General features: G+C 38.7%; 1 protein-coding gene across 1 annotated transcript in view; it reads left to right on the top strand.

The window, feature by feature from the left end:
* Positions 1 to 17,819, top strand: part of LOC126161744 (uncharacterized) — a 213,099-nt gene that overhangs the window by 150,927 nt on the left and 44,353 nt on the right. Inside the window, exon 10 of the mRNA XM_049917784.1 lies at positions 5,317 to 5,453. Within this exon, the coding sequence (XP_049773741.1) occupies positions 5,317 to 5,453 (137 nt within the window). The remainder of the gene's footprint in view (positions 1 to 5,316; positions 5,454 to 17,819) is intronic.

The following is a 17,819-nucleotide window of genomic DNA, read 5'->3' as shown; positions in this document are numbered from 1 at the left end:
AAAAATTTGGCTGGCAGTACACGCGAAACTGTCAGATTGGGCTCTGTTTTAGAAGTAAAAACATCTTGTGTTGTATCTTATAGTGCACCCTTTCAAAGCCATTATTTACATCTTCCCATTTGTAAAATCACTACTGTAGTTTTATCATTGTCTAATCATTACTACGCTAGCGTATACAGAGACACACAGAAATTAAAAACGTCAAAAACTTTAACAGAAGTGGAGGTTGACCGTAATTAGATAAATTGTGAGCCTTATTGTTAAATAAAGGAAACAGCACCGACTCTTTGCATCAAAAGCTCTGTACACAAATTGGAACGACTCTGCGGTTCTTTGTCAGAGGTTGGAGGGTGTCATGGCCAGACCATTGTGTGTTCACATATAAACTCATGTTACCAGTATTGGGAGGCAAAACACTTGGCATTGAAACATGCCGTTTACAGTGGCCCAATGCCCATAAAATAGAAATCATGAAGGATGGGAAAACTTTGTTCAGTTATGTTACTTAGCTTTAGAGTGCTGCCACTAGTTTTCAGTGGGGCTGATGTAGAGACAAGGTAATTAATTTCGTTCTTCCTGCTCACTGCTCAGTACTAGAGCCAGGGTGTACATGCCACAGTAAATCTGGGAAAAACTCAGGACTTATTCATTGTTTTAATTTTCAGTTAAATTGTGGCAGTTTAGACTGGTAAGAATTGATAATCTAACAAAGAATTCTACCATAGCCAGCTACTGCAGTCTAATACTCCAGCAGTAAAGCATAAACAGGAAAGTAGTATAGAAGATTTTCCTATGTCAGTAACACCGAAACAATCTTTATGACTATGCACCATTTACAGCAACAAAACATAATTCACACACAATCATCTGTCGACAGCTACATGTCTCAAAGGCTTTAGGATAAAGACTATATAATACTCTGTAACAATGAACTGCTTTCGATGAGCATGACATGTATCAAAGGCTTTAGGACAAAGACTGTATAATACTCTGTAACAACAAACAGCTTTCGATGAGCATGACATCATAACTGTTTACATTTGTAACTAGTTGCTGTAAAATATTGTGAATGGTGGTTTGAGAAGAGTTACTTTCAAAGTAAATTTTCTTTTGCAGGGGATGAACTATGTTAAATGTGAAAATGTGTGATGAATTTTCTCAAATCGCAGAGCATTTGACCCTTACTTAAAACGTAACACTTTTATGACCAGCCACTTACAAAAATTTTTGGCCCAGAAGACCATTTATGCCATTATTTAAAACTGCATGGGTACATTTGTGTTTTCTATATCTTTCAAAAGGGTAATGTACACTAAAAAATACCAAGCTTTAAGGTTAGTTTTTCGTATTTATTTTAGTTCTTTCACAGTATGTTACGCAGTAACTGTGGAAAAAAAGTACAGTTATCATTAAAACAAGTGTGAAATGAGTACTTGAGCAATTTCACACATAACTGACTTTCCAATGGAAAAGTCGAATTCCTCAACGGAACACACATTCAGCCAAGTAACCACAAAATGTTTGAATGTTTGGTGTACAGCAGTTAAATTTATAATCGCGCTAATCAGAAATATTCAACTGCTGCAATTTAAGCTCAGCCATTAGGACCCTCCGTAACCACACCCTCGGAGGGGGGGGGGGGGGGGGGAGATTACGACCAATATTATATGTGTAAGCTTAGCTTTTCTTGTAACTATACTGTACATATATTAACTTTTGCCATTAACTTTTGCCATTTGTGTGTTTGAGCTACTTAACAGTGATGTTGCTGTTTGCTAACTACATAACGTGTCCAGTGCTTTAAGTATCTGGTGTCATTCGCTGGTGAGATCACACAACATGAGCTATGATTGGCTGACAATAGCTCATCACACAGCACAATCTCAATTTCGGTGCTTTGGGAGCTACCGTGTTGTATTTGAGGTAATTTGTATTACGAAAGTTCGTAATATGAAAATATCAGTGTACCTGTCACCACACATCAAAGACATTGCCAAAACACATTGTTTTTTGCTGCTTTTTGTTCCCTAAAGTACCAGGGAAGCTGTACTGTGGCATATAAAACTTTACCTTCACAGGATTGATAAGATTTACAGCTCCAAAGGAAAGTACATTATTACTTAACACACACAAATTTACCTTTACATGGGGCATAGTGTACTTTCACCCAGGAAAAAGTGTGTTTTTAACCAGGGAAAATGAGGGACTTTTTTGTCTGTGTATATGTTCTGAAAGATTCATTGCCCCAAATTAAGAATGTGAAGCACTGAAAATCCCCATGAAATTGTGGCATGTGAATGAGATTTGGTGAAGGGTAATGTTTCCTCTGCAGTGTTGCATACGAAGCTGTATGGGCCATTATTCTTCTGTGAGAATACTGCACCTGTTACCTCGATATACTGCAGTTGTGGTTGTTTCCACAACTGTCAGCTGATTCCGAGAATTTCGTCTTCCAACAAGACGGGGCACTGCTCATTGGAGCGCTGGTGTTCGTTGCTACCTAAATGGTGAACTTCCGCATTGCTGGATTGGTTGCAATAGTGAAGATCATGTAGTTGTGTTCCCTGTTGTGCCCGGCCTCCCGCCCCCTCTCTCCAGATTGCCAGACCTAACATCCTGTGACTATTTCCTTTTAAGTACATTAAGGACTGTGTTGATATATTACTGCCAAGAACAGTGGAACAGCTCAGAGAATGCATCAGTGCTGCTATGATGACCATTGACACGATTTTGCTACACGAGATATGGAACAAACTTGACTTTGACGTGTATTGTGTGATCAGAGGGGCACTCATAGAACATTTGTAGGTTACAAAATGCGAACTTAGCGAGTTTCCAGTTCTATTCATGCATCAATAATATTTGTACTTAAAATACTTTGGAAAATCCAGAGCTTTGAAAATGAATTAAGATATTTGTAGTAGTCTTGCGTTGTGAATTGTTTGGAAGGCAGTTCTGCAATGTTCAGGATATTACCAATGAATGTCAGTTATGAGTTAGGCAAGCCAGTGTTTTACATCATATACCAAAGATGGGAAACACGATATATTAACCATTTGATAGAAGCCTGAATGGAATGTCGTGGTAACAAATTGCTTCAAGTCTGGCACTAATCTATAAATGACATGCTTCATTATTACAAAATGAGGTCAGGTGGACACTTCCAAAGCATGGCAAGCAGCAAGAGAGAATCAGAATTATCTCGATGTTTAATTTTGCGCAGTTGTATGTGTGAATCTCTTGATAATGTGCTCACTTTGTGTTCTGAGTTGGAGATGAAGATATTTGTTTTATCTTGGAGACAGTTAAGCAAATCTGAAGCCTTGATTACCACACAAATATCAGATTAGAAAAATCATATTGCAGATTGCACTCCTACTGCTTTAATAATTTCAACATTCACAACAATTTAAAACTGCGAACTCCAGATAGTATTCTTTCTGCTGAGCCATCTGAACATGCTTTTCAAACTGAAACAAACCTGCAACTGTAGTGGCCATCACGAAAATAGGCACCTCAAGGTCATCCCACTGTCGTGTAGCATTGTCAGTTAGACATTTTCAGTTGTTAGTAAAAACTCTGAAAAATATGAGACATCTTTTTCTTTTTTTATTTAGTATATAATATGTTTCTGAAGTACTTTCCAAAAGAAAATTTCGCCAGCTATTACAAACATAATAAAAACTAACATTACAAGAAATTGTGAATAAAAATATTTTTGTACTTCAAGCTGTGGAACAACAGTACCACTGAAATATTTGGACTGAAAATAATGTAGGAAAATTCTGAAAGTTTATAGGTGCATGTAATACACATTTTATCATGAAACATAAAAGTATTCTGAGATAAAAAGTAAAGTAGCATAAGAGATGTGAAACTGTTCCACCTCTGTAACTAAAACTGTTGTCTCTGATGAATTTGCATTCTGTTGGATCTTGTAGAAACTTACAGCTAGAAAGTTGTCAAGAAAACTATGAAATTAATTTTGGTAACATCTGAGACATTATTGTATTGTCATATATGAACATATTTTGTTTATGAGACTCCATGCATTACAGCACGCAAGTACTTGTATGCTGCCACCAGGATTTTAGTTCGGATGGTCACCCTTGATACAACAAGTAGTATTCCCTATCTCCTGAAAAAATTTTATTTGTAGCTCCTACTGGTGCTTCGTCCTGTATCCATCACCCAGATTACCGATATGCTATGCAAAAGTAACTTATGGTACTTTCAGGGCGATATTTATGTTTATATCGAGCAAAATTTGTGTTTTGCATGTGTACTCTGTATTTTTCTAGCCCTCAGATACTCTTTCTCTGTTCTACGCACCAACTTTTTGTCAAAGTTGTCGAATTCTGTAATTTACCTTTTCAGTTTGATCCCTTTCTTGAAGAATCAAAACATGTGCTCGCTTCTAGAGTGTCCACCAATGTCACTATACTGTCAATATGGAATACAATCGGTATGGAAATATCACAAGATTTCTTGTCATTTTATGAACTCGTGCAAAATTTATAATATTCCTGGCTTTGTCACTGTTATCGAGATCAGTAGAAAAATCTTCAGGACATTCTATATGACAACCTTAGTTGTTTTTGAATGTCTCGTCGCCCTTTACGCACACAGACTGGTGTAGGCCCTTGCTCCTGTGTTTCATTCACTACCAAACACACTTCAATTCAGAGTTCCACAGAAGATTGAAACCACAGAAGAACAGAAGATATTGTACGGAAACACCAAGCATTCAGCAGGCACTGACCTAATGCACTGCTAGCGCGTCTAGTCACTCTAGTAACTGTAGCTACTTCATATGAGTATACTTTTATTTGGCCCATTACTTTAGATGTACTATTGGGCAGGAGTACTTAGGGCCATTTCTTATCACAGATGTTCATGGCAGCAAATACTGTGACGTTCCTTCTTCAATTATTTAAATAGTTTCCATGAATCCATGTATGTATTTACTTTACGAGACCCAAGTGATGTGATTTACAGATTGAGAAACGTGGGTTGCTGTAGGTAATGGCTCCAGTAAGCTACATTTGCCATTTCATGTAAAAGTTCCTACATGAAGAAACAGTTATGAGCACAGTGTCCACTTTTTTTGCGTGTACGTGTGTACACTTGCGCTTTTGTGTGTGGGGAGGGGGGGGGGCACACATGCGCGTGTGTATGGGTGCACACACACATGAGAGAGAGAGAGAGAGAGAGAGAGAGAGAGAGAGAGAGAGAGAGAGAGAGAGAGAGAGAGCGCTTGCTCCCCTTCTTTCTAATTGAAAGTATATTTTGAATCATTCTTATTTTTGTAATAAGGTGAACCAGCAAGTATCAGCATCACTGGAGGAGAGGTAAAGAATGAAGCAAGTAGTCAGCCAACCACCACAGTGGAAGAGCAATTGCCTGACGATGTAGTTGCTGGTCAGAACAAAAAAACTGAGGTTGATTCACAGGTGAGGCACTTGATGATTACATTTACTGTACTTCTTCTTTGTTTTTAGTTGCTTTGAGTTGTTGCTGCTGCAGTATTAGATACAAGATGCAATGTACTTGCACACCCTTATTTATGTTGTCCAGTTCCCACAGATGTCACTATTGCACGCTGGAGATAACTATGTTGTTATATCCATGTCAGACAACTGAAAGGCGTCACCTGATGTTCCAGAAGCTTAGACTTTGATCCAGATTTTATGAGTGTGGCGTAGGTGCCTATATCATGGAGCAGGCTCTGTTGGTAAAGCTTGTTACTAAAACAAATGATGTACAGATGTATTGCCCCTTAAATGATGTGTGTCTGTAGAGTGATAGTGGTGAATTTTTCTACAGTTAGCTCTTGTGAACTAGAGGGCTGGATACTGGCTTTTATGTGAAACTCCGCTAGACAGGGCTACCAGCTGTCAACAGACCAGACATTCTCACTAGCGCCAGTCTCTCAAGTCAATGTGCTTTCACGTGCAGACAGCTATATAGTTTCTGTTGTAATAGCTATTTTTCTAGTGCGAAATTTCATTTCTCGAAAAAGTTACTGTTCAGCACATGTTGACATACTGATGCAACTAAGAGGATAAAACTAATATTTGTAATGCAGAGATATGTTCAAAACGTTTCCTCTCTGAGAGTTACATATGGGGTTCAGAAAACAAGCTGTTGTGTCTGCCTCTAAATAAGGCATAGGAATTGAAAGCTGATCATTCATAGAAAATATCTAATTTGAATATAAAACTTATAATTATGTAACAGATTCTAGAAATGTAGGAGTTATGATTTAGGCAGCATTTAACACTACAACCACTTATGTATGGCTATACCTAGAAATACGGCTGAGTCACTTACAACCCAGGTATCTTTCTGTTCTATTATCCGGCTGTCATTGGGTTAATGTGGCTGCTAATGGGTCTATTCTTTGAAGTGCTGGTTATTTTATTATAAAATCAATAAAAATAAAATAACTTTTTTTTTTCAAATTATAAACTATTGTTAAGAAATCTTGCACACATTTGCTGGGTGCATTTATTTGCTAGCATAACATAATGAGCAGAAATAATAATCTTTTGATGTGCATTTACTGCAGATAATTTCTTACGCATATAACACTTTACAAATTATTTGTTTCCAGTGCAATCAGACTTTACAAGGCAACATGTTCCGCATTTCTTGTCTCTCAGGAATATCTTCGGGAGTGTCGTAGGTACTAATCTTCCTTGTTGCTGTGTACTTCCCAGCAAGCTCCTCCCTCAGCTGCAGCATGAAGCCTCTGCGTTTCATTTTTTTTCTCATTTAGAACATTGTACAGTACCTAGGCATTTATCCCAGGTAAATCCAGCAAGTTGGAGAATGTGTGAGCAGGCCAATGTCTGGATTGTACTTCGGCTGAGTATTTGCTAGCCATTTGTCCGTGCTCATCAACCCCATATTTAGTAACTGTATCTGGCCCTTTCTTTTTTCCCAGACTCGGTTTTCACATACAGGTGTGTAGTGCTGAGAATCAGGACATTCTTTTTGCTCTTCCTGTGATAAAGAGTCAGTGAAGTATCCAGTATCATTCTTCTTCAACAACGCTATGCTATATAACTCTACTTCTGCTTTCTTGACAGAGACTGATATATATGTGCAAGATCGATTTGTAGTACCCACAGTACTTGTTTTCAAGGTTTGAGTGAGAGCCAGTGAGGTGAAAAAATTGTCACATGTTACATTTCTTGCCTTAGACAAGTACGGCTGCAATTGAAAAGTAGGTGTGTGCAGCACGTAGGTAAATAATTCCAAAATAAATATATAAACGCAAAACTTAATCAGTGTTAAGTAAATCATCATGTGGTGTAACATCATCGTCTGAAGAAGAGTATGAAATTACAGGTTCCTAAGATGAAAACTCCTATGGCTCACCCTGAGATTCATGAGCCAAAATCTCATTTATGACATTTGCAATGTCCTCTTTTGTTCTTAGACGTTGGGCTATAACAAATGTTATATGCAAGCACTGTTTCTACATTACAGTCCCTTGAGACCTGTGCATAGTATACGTCAGTATAAGATATAATGAAAATGAATGCTCCATAATTAGCTTTAATAAGGTAATATATTTTTAATATTTTACACGGCAGGCCTGTTATTGCTTATTGCCACTATCAAGTGAACTGCAAAAATAACATAGGTAAGGTTATCCAATGTAAATCATGGCTGTTCTATCTTTACGTTTGCATTGGTACTTAAGTCTAGTTGGAAGTTATGACCATGTTGTTGTTGTTGTTGTTGTCGTTGTTGTCTTCAGTCCTGAGACTGGTTTGATGCAGCTCTCCATGCTACTATATCCTGTGCAAGCTGTTTCATCTCCCAGTATGTACTGCAGCCTACATCCTTCTGAATCTGCTTAGTGTATTCATCTATTGGTCTCCCTCTTCGACTTTCACCCTCCACACTGCCCTCCAATGCTAAATTGGTGATCCCTTGATGCCTCAGAACATGTCCTACCAACCAATCCCTTCTTCTAGTCAAGTTGTGCCACAAACTCCTCTTCTCCCCAATTCTATTCAATACCTCCTCATTAGTTATGTGATCTACCCATCTAATCTTCAGCATTATTCTGTAGCACCACATTTCGAAAGCTTCTATTCTCGACTTCCTGACACTTAAATCTATACTCGATGTTAACAAATTTCTCTTCTTCAGAAACACTTTCCTTGCCATTGCCAGTCTACATTTTATATCCTCTCTACTTTGACCATCATCAGATATTTTGCTCCCCAAATAGCAAAACTCCTTTACTACTTTAAGTGTCTCATTTCCTAATCTAATTCCCTCAGCATCACCCGACTTAATTTGACTACATTCCATTATCCTTGTTTTGCTTTTGTTGATGTTCATCTTATATCCTCCTATCTGTTCAACTGCTCTTCCAAGTCCTTTTCTGTCTCTGACAGAATTACAATGTCATCGGCGAACCTCAAAGTTTTTATTTCTTCTCCATGAATTTTAATACCTACTCCGAATTTTTCTTTTGTTTCCTTTACTGCTTGCTCAATATACAGATTGAATAACACTGGGGATAGGCTACAACCCTGTCCCACTCCCTTCCCAACCACTGCTTCCCTTTCATGTCCCTCGACTCTTATAACTGCCATCTGGTTTCTGTACAAATTGTAAATAGCCTTTCGCTCCCTGTATTTTACCCCTGCCACCTTTAGAATTTGAAAGAGAGTATTCCAGTCAACATTGTCAAAAGCTTTCTCTAAGTCTACAAATGCTAGAAACATAGGTTTGCCTTTCCTTAATCTTTCTTCTAAGATAAGTCGTAAGGTCAGTATTGCCTCACGTGTTCCAACATTTCTACGGAATCCAATCTGATCTTCCCCAAGGTCGGCTTCTATCAGTTTTTCCATTCGTCTGTAAATAATTCGTGTTAGTATTTTGCAGCTGTGACTTATTAAACTGATAGTTCGGTAATTTTCACATTTGTCAACACCTGCTTTCTTTGGGATTGGAATTATTATATTCTTCTTGAAGTCTGAGGGTATTTCGCCTGTCTCATACATCTTGCTCACCGGATGGTAGAGTTTTGTCAGGACTGGCTCTCCCAAGGCTATCAGTAGTTCTAATGGAGTGTTATCTGCTCCCGGGGCCTTGTTTCGACTCAGGTCTTTCAGTGCTCTGTCAAACTCTTCACGGAGTATCGTATCTTCCATTTCATCTTCATCTACATCCTCTTCCATTTCCATAATATTGTCCTCAAGTACATCGCCCTTGTATCGACCCTCTATATACTCCTTCCACCTTTCTGCTTTTCCCTCTTTGCTTAGAACCGGGTTTCCATCTGAGCTCTTGATATTTATACAAGTGTTCTCTTTTCTCCAAAGGTCTCTTTAATTTTCCTGTAGGCAGTATCTATCTTACCCCTAGTGAGATAAGCCTCTAAATCCTTACATTTGTCCTCTAGCTATGCCTGCTTAGCCATTTTGCACTTCCTGTCGATCTCATTTTTGAGACGTTTGTATTCCTTTTTGCCTGTTTCATTTACTGCATTTTTATATTTTCTTCTTTCATCAATTAAATTACAACTTAAAAACTGGTTCCTAAATCTCTGTCTTACTATTATATAATCTATCTGAAACCTGTCAGTATCTCCGGGCTTCTTCCATGTTTACAACCTTCTTTTATGATTCTTGAACCAAGTGTTAGCTATGATTAAGTTATGCTCTGTGCAAAATTCTACCAGGCGGCTTCCTCTTTCATTTCTTACCCCCAGTCCATATTCACCTACTATGTTTCCTTCTCTTTCTTTTCCCTCTATCTAATTCCAGTCACCCATGACTATTAAATTTTCATCTCCCTTCAGTATCTGAATAATTTATTTTATCTCATCATACATTTCTTCAATTTCTTTGTCATCTGCGGAGCTAGTTGGCATATAAACTTGTACTACTGTGATAGGCGTGGGCTTCGAATCTATCTTGGCCATAATAAGGCGTTCACTATGCTGTTTGTAGTAGCTTACCCGCACTCCTATTTTTTTATTCTTTATTAAACCTATTCCTGCATTACCCCTATTTGATTTTGTATTTATAACCCTGTATTCACCTGACTAAAAGTCTTGTGCCTCCTGCCACCGAACTTTGCTAATTCTGACGATATCTAACTTTAACCTATCCATTTCCCTTTTTAAATTTTCTAACCTACCTGCCTGATTAAGGGATCTGACATTCCATGCTCCAATCCGTAGAACGCTTGTTTTCTTTCTCCTGATAACGATGTCCTCTTGAGTAGTCCCCACCCGGAGATCTGAATGGGGGACTATATTACCTCCGGAATTTTTTACCCAAGAGGACGCCATCATCATTTAACCATACAGTAGAGCTGCATGCCCTTGGGAAAAATGACCATATTGCATCAATAATAAATTTTTTTCTATCATTTCTTGGTAGATGTAATACTCTTCGTTGTTATGAAACATAGAATATACATTTTTGTCAGACGTTTTGACAGTTCGTACTCGACAGTTCTTTACTATGATGCAGTATGTTTACAAAGTGTATACAACTTATCAGTTATGATGTTACATTTCATTGTTCTAACTTTCCTTTAAATTTTACCCTCGGTTTGTGTAAGTTTTGTTAACATTGTGACTGTTTAATTTTGTATTTTATTACGTCAATGAAATTTTCAAGAGAGTATGTATGTTTAAAATCTGTGCCTTCATTAAGAATTTTGTATGGCTATTTCCTTGTATGAATACAAATTTCTAGTTCCTCGAGAATGTTCATAGTAAGTCCTTCAGTGTTGTGTATAATATTTCTAATGCAGTTTCCATTTTCTCATCTGGTTTGGCCAATATTTTATAACACCACGGTTAAAGAAAACACTAGAAATAGTGATAGTAAGCAGTCATGCTTCTATTTACATTTGAAAACTCAACCCAATAAAGCTGAGAAAATTGAAAGTGTGTTAGAAATATTACATAAAATACCAAAAGGATTCCCTACGAACATTATTGAAGAACTGGAAATTTCTACCCATACACTTGAAATTCTTAATGAACACACAGATTTTAAACATAAATACTACCTTGAAAATTTTATTAACGTATTAGAATACAAAACGAAATTGTCATACAGTTAACCAAACTTACAGAACAGAGAAATGCAACGTCATCTCTGATAAGCTGAAAATACTGTGTAAACATATATCATCATAGTAAAGAACTGTCAAACTTGACCTGTCATATCTGACAAAAACATATTCTGTGTTCTGTAACAACAAAAGTATTATATTTACGAAGAAATAACAGAAAAAGTTTACTATAGCTGCAGTATGGTCGTCACTTCCAACTAGACATGAGTACCAATGCAAATATAAACATAAAACAGCCACGATTTACATATAGATAATTTCACCAATGTTGTTTTCTCAGGTCACTTGATAGTGACAGTAAGTCAAAACAGGCCTGTCATGTAAAATATTAAAAATATATTATGTTATTACAGCTAATTTTGGAGCATTTATTTTCATTTTATCTTATAATATTTATATAAAATCCATTACTGACACCATATTTCTTGAAACAAAGCACTGGGTGTACAATACTTACCTACTTATTCAGGCATGTTTCAACCTGGTCCCCTTCCCTCCACTTCCAGAGAACTGCAACATCATCAGGCAGGGACAGAAAAGTGAGATTTTGGACAGAACATGAAGCGACACAAGGTATGAAATTACTATAACGGCTGCAGCAGTGAGGTCAGAACTGACCCATCTGTGGTTCTAGGCGAATCTGGATTTTTCTCTTTTGATGTTTCTCCACAAAAAGTAAAAGTGTGATCATTAATTACTTTATTCAGTATGAAGTCATATAAACTCAGCAGCGTTGGCAGTAATACAAAATAGTGACCAATGAAAGAATTAAGAAATGGATTAGAGGTGACCCACTTGCAGTTCTAGTGTTAAAAAACAGATAAGAGACTGGATTTTAGCCAGGGAAAGAGGTATATTTTCCTGAATTGGCACAGATAGATGGAGCAGAGGGTCCAGTGGGGTAGGGGTGGTGTAGGGAAATACGAAATGATGCAGAAGAGAAAGTTTAGGTAGTTCTGAGGGGAATTGGGTAACGGAGCATTAGTTTAGGGAGTGAAAAGGACAGAAGAAATTGTGCTGACAGCAGTAGTATAGTTTTTGACAGTATGATATTTGATCATGTGTGTAAGTTATCACCACATGCAGGAAAGAAAAATGAAAGTTGTAAAATTCTGAAATGAGCAGTGTGTGAGGAGGGGCAGGTGGATTTGGAGGTGAAATGTAGCAGTTAGTTGCTGGAAAGTGTCGTAACAGTGATCCGGTGGATGGGTGGTACGTAGAACTGTGTGTAAGACAGTCATAATGGCTACAACCAGTGTTGTAGCGTCTCCCAGAAGACAATCGCAGTCCATTGGTCAGAATTGGCATAGTGTGTATTTAACAGAGAGAGATGGAAAATATAGGAAAACATGCAGACGTACAACACAGGAGAAACAAAGTATATGTGGATTATGGGACAGTAGGCTGATGTAGGATAGACAATACAACTTTCAGGGTGGAAGGAAGACACTAGGCAGTATAATTTTGTAGGAAAGTTGCAGTAGAATGTAAATACTTTTGAATTAAAGGAGGTCATTCATTGAAAAGCAGGTGTATACAGTCACTGATGGACACTTTACATTAAGAAAGAAAACTTGCAAGCTTCCATAGTTGTCCATTTTTCTAGCTAGAGCACAAATACACAGAGAAAACACAATCAATCATCACGCGAAGGGCACGTGCGCATGACCCACCACACACGGGCGCGCGCGCGCGCACACACACACACACACACACACACACACACACACACACACACACAATTTGCTGAGACTGAACGATGGTTGAATTATTCGAACATTACATGCAGATGGAACTTCTATGTTTTACATCTAAGGCCCTACATGGTGCTGGCTGGACACAGAAGGCTGGAGTAGTTTGTGGTGGCAGTCAGTCATGTCAGGCGGGCTGGGTAGAGTGGCGGGAGGCAGGGAGAGGGGTTGTAGAGGGGCGGGAGGCAGGGAGAGGGGTTGTAGAGGGGTGGGAGGCAGAGAGAGGGGTTGTGGTGATTGGCTAGCAGCTCAGTGGGAGGAAGCCAGTTTGCCGGCCTGGAATGAAGGAAGGAGGTGTGGCAGCAGAAGCACAGACTAGACGAAACATGATGCATTTGTGTCAGAGCCAGTGAGGAGTGGCACACACTGAAGTTGACATCAGGCCATAAATTTGAGAGGGGGTGTGACAGTACGGAAGAAGGGGAAACTGTTGGGTAGAGGGTGTGGGAGCAGTGAGTTTTTGGAGATTGAGGCTAGAATGATTACGGGAGCGAAGCATGTGTTGCAAGGATAATTCCCACTTTTGTAGCTCAGAGGTGGTGGAAGGAAGGAATCCTAGTACACCCTAGTACACCCACACTCCCAATCCCCTGCCACAGGGATTGTAACCCTGTAGAATTCCAAGGAGCAAGACCTGCCCAATCCACACATCCAGCACTTCGAACTCCAGTCGTGTCACAGGTTTATTCTGCCCCATCAATGACAGGGCGACCTGTGAAAGCAGCCATGTCATATTACTAATACTGTTGCAAATATTGCACAGTTTTTTACTAGGGTGTGCTGAAAAAGTAATGCCTCCGAATTTTTTTGTATGGAAACCCTTATAGCTTTTTATGTAAAACAAACTAAGTTAAAATTCAACATCTTTATTCTTTGTGTCTACATATTTATTTCTCTACATAGTCATCATAACGACAAACACATTTCTTCCAGCAAAAACCAATTTATCGATATCATCACTGTAGAAATTTTGGATCTGTTGATGGGGCCACAAAGTGAAATCCACGGAGATGTCATTCAAGTTTTAGAAACAGATGAAAACTGGATGGGGCTAAGTTGGGACTGAATGGAGGATAGTGGATGACACTGAACCAGAAACGTCAGGTTGTTGCAAATGTAACAGTACTCATTTGAGCTCTGACAGTGTCGATTGAAGAAGAGAGTGCTCCATGAGTGGACTAACTCTGCGAATTTGAAACTTTATTACAGACACTGTTTCTAATACTGATAGTTATGCTACACATCACCACGTTACACGTTACAGTTCAGAGCCCTCCAGTGGCAGAGGGCTGCAAATGTGTGGACATGAAGAATAAAGATATAGACTTTCAGTAACTTCTAATTTATTTAAAAAGCCTTAAGAGATATTGCTTTTCAGCATACCCTCTTCTGCAGGCATGACTACCAACCATCCGTCCCACAGGATGAATAGCCACCGCCGAACTATTGCCAAGAACAAAGCTGATCACCCAGTGGCACAACACACAGCAGAGCATAGTGTGCTCAATTTCAGTTGCTACTTCACAGCCCAGGCCAACTGGATACTTCCTTCCTCCAACAGTTTCTCTAAATTACGCAGATGGAAGTTATCCTTGCAACACGTTCTTTGCTTCCTTAATTATCCTGGCCTCAGTTGCCAGTAACCTATTGTCCCCCACACCCGCTACCCAACAGTTTCCCATTCCTCTCTGCTGTCACCTCCTCCCAAATTCATGTCCCAATGGCACCTTCAGTGTGTGAAGCTCTCCACCATCTCCAACAAATGTGCATCACATGTCTAACCTGTGTTCCTGCAACCTCTTGCTCCCCTCATTCCTAGACAGCAAACCATTTACCTCTTGGTGAGGGGCTAGCCCGTTATCCCCAATACCTCTTCCTGCCTTCTGCCTCTCTCTCCTTCTTCTTGACCTCACCTGGCACAACTCTCACCACAACCTCACCTGTCGATGACTCAAGGCTTCCGCCCTTCAGTGAGTGATCTTTAATGCTAGAGTATTTACATTCTATCAGAACTATCGTACAAAACTAAATTATAAAGAACATTATAAATTCTTAGGTGTTTAATAAGAATAACTGATAAGAAACTTAACTAGAAATCACATACAGCATGTACCAAACACCACAGGCAAAATTTCGTAGGTAGGTTGGGGGTACGTTCTTGAGTATTTTGGTTTATAAGGGTCCTACAGTCTCCAATGGCTCTTTACAGACCAATAATGTAATTATGATTTATTTGGCTTTGTGTACCAAAATTATCTTTGTTTCTGTGAAAATACCATAGCAACAGTTAAAATACCTGTAGAATGCAATCATCAAAATGTAGTAACATGAAAGGATCTGGTTAACCATGGGTGCCTATGTATTGATGCAAAACTACTGTGATGTGGTTGCGTTGCTGCAGGAAGAGATGGGCCTAGCGTCGACATGCCTCTTTCCCTTTGCCTTTAGTGGAACCATAGGCGTGATGGATATCAGCTGATTCTTCATCAGTAAAAAGATATTCCCAGGTTCTGAAGGATGCACACTAAATATGACATGAGCAAGAAAGATCAGTCTCTTTGAAATGTGGCTTCACCATGGACAGCAAGAGTACTTGTGCCTTAGTATTGTGAAGAACACGCAAACAGTGATAAATGTTAACAAAATTTAAAAGAAGGAAAACTACATAAGTAATACATATATTACAGAACACCAAATTCATGTTGCTGCAGTTAATAATAGAAGAGAAAAGGGCAAAAAGAATGTCTTGGTTAGATAACATAAAATTGACTGGATTACGAAGTGCAGAACAACTATTACATATTGCGATTCATAGAATAAAGATGCATTATGTGGTCGCTGACATCCATTAATGGATATGGGGGAGGAGAAAACCTATCCATACTGCTGTGTATCACTGTTAATGTAAAACTAATGCTGCCAGGGAATCAAACCCTGGACTGGACCAAACAGTACTTAATACAAGTTCAAGGACAAACAGTAAAGTAGGCCTTACTGTTTTCAACAGAAAGTGCCGTTGCATACTGTCAACATTTGCACTGTTCTTCACATAATTTCAATGCAACACCAATACAAGGGGTAAGAAAGGAAAAGAAATTGAATTACTGTGTAAACAGCCACCAGAGACCACTGGTCCTGTATACCAAAGTGAGCTCCATGCAGCATTATTATGAAGGACAAGAGTAATGACCATGCATAAAATTATTGTATTATATCCATACATACATATTATAAAAAATTGTGTATATGTTCCACATCTCCTCCTAAACCACTGGATCAATTTCAACCAAACTTGTACTTGTATTTGTTACTGTCAGGCAACAGTCGCTTTAGTGGTAAGAACCACCTACCTGTCATAGTTCACAAGATAAGACACTATAAACAGTGAGTTGGGCATTATGTTCAAATTTGGTACTTCTTTACAACACGTTTTGCAGACGCCACATACGCCACTGTATGTACCTGCACAAATATATCTTTGTACAATGTACAGTTCAAAACATGTGACATAAACACTGAGATGTTTGAAAAAACACCACATCATGCATGAAGTTCTGATACATTTATTTTTTTACTAATGATACACTCCTATGATTGAGTTAGCTTAAAAAAAGTCTTCAACTCCGGGCAGCTCTTTTGACAGCTTACAACTGGGAAGTGCAAATGGATATAGGTGAAAACAGTAGAATTATGAAGAGGCGTGCCATAAGAGGTGTTCATCAAGTCATGTTGTTGACACACGAAGCAGCTGCGCCCAGCATACAAAAACTGTTTCACAATGTCATAGGTGTCTTCACTAATACATTGAAATGATTTTCTGCAACAAACACAGTTCATTTCTTGTTTTCATTCCTAATAGAAAATTGGCAAAATGAATGCCTGGACAGTGTTGAGTTTGTCAGTGGGTACTCACAACCAGGTGGTTCTAAATTATTGTTGTTGCCGTCGTCGTTGTTGTCTTCAGTCCAGGGACTGGTTTGATACAGCTCTCAGTACTACTCTATCCTGTGCAAGCTTCTTCATCTCCGAGTAACTACTGCAACCTACATCCTCCTGAATCTGCTTAGTGTATTCATCTCTTGGCCTACCTCTACGTTTTTTACCGTCCATAATTCCCTCCAATACTAAATTAGTGATCACTTGGTGCCTCAGAGCATGTAATACCAACCAGTCCCTTCTTTTAGTCAGGTTGTGCCACAATTCGCTCTTCTCCCCAATTCTATTCAGTATCTCCTCATTAGTTATGTGAACTATCCATCTAATCTTCAGCATTCTTCTGTAGCATCACCTTTCGAAACCTTCTATTCTTTTCTTGTCTACACTATTTATCGTCCATGTTTCACTTTCATACATGGCTACACTCCATACAAATACTTTCACAGAAGACTTCCTGACACTTAAATCCACACTCAGTGTTAACAAATTTCTCTTCTTCAGAAACACTTTCCTCATCGTAGTCAGTCTACATTTTATATCCTCTCTACTTTGACCATCATCAGATATTTTGCTCCCCTAATAGCAAAACTCCTTTACTACTTCAAATGTCTCATTTCCTAATCTAATTCCCTCAGAGGCATCTGACTTCATTCGACTACATTCCATTATCTTTGTTTTGCTTTTATTGATGTTCATCTTATATCCTCCTTTCAAGACACTGTCCATTCCGTTCAACTGCTCGTCCAGGTCATTTGCTGTCTCTGACAGAATTACAATGTCATTGCCGAACCTCAAAGTTTTTATTTCTTCTCCTTGGACTTTAAATCCTACTCCAAATTTTTCTTTTGTTTCCTTTACTGCTTGCTCAATATACAGATTGAACATCATCTGCGATAGGCTACAACACTGTCCCACTGCCTTCCCAACCACTGTTTCCCTTTCATGCCCCTCGACTTTTATAACTGCCATCTGGTTTCTGTACAAACTGTAAATAGCCTTTCACTGCAT

Source organism: Schistocerca cancellata, chromosome 2 (assembly GCF_023864275.1).
Source record: "Schistocerca cancellata isolate TAMUIC-IGC-003103 chromosome 2, iqSchCanc2.1, whole genome shotgun sequence".
NCBI classification, from domain to species: Eukaryota; Metazoa; Arthropoda; class Insecta; order Orthoptera; family Acrididae; genus Schistocerca; species Schistocerca cancellata.
This window is presented reverse-complemented; position numbering and strand designations above follow the sequence as displayed.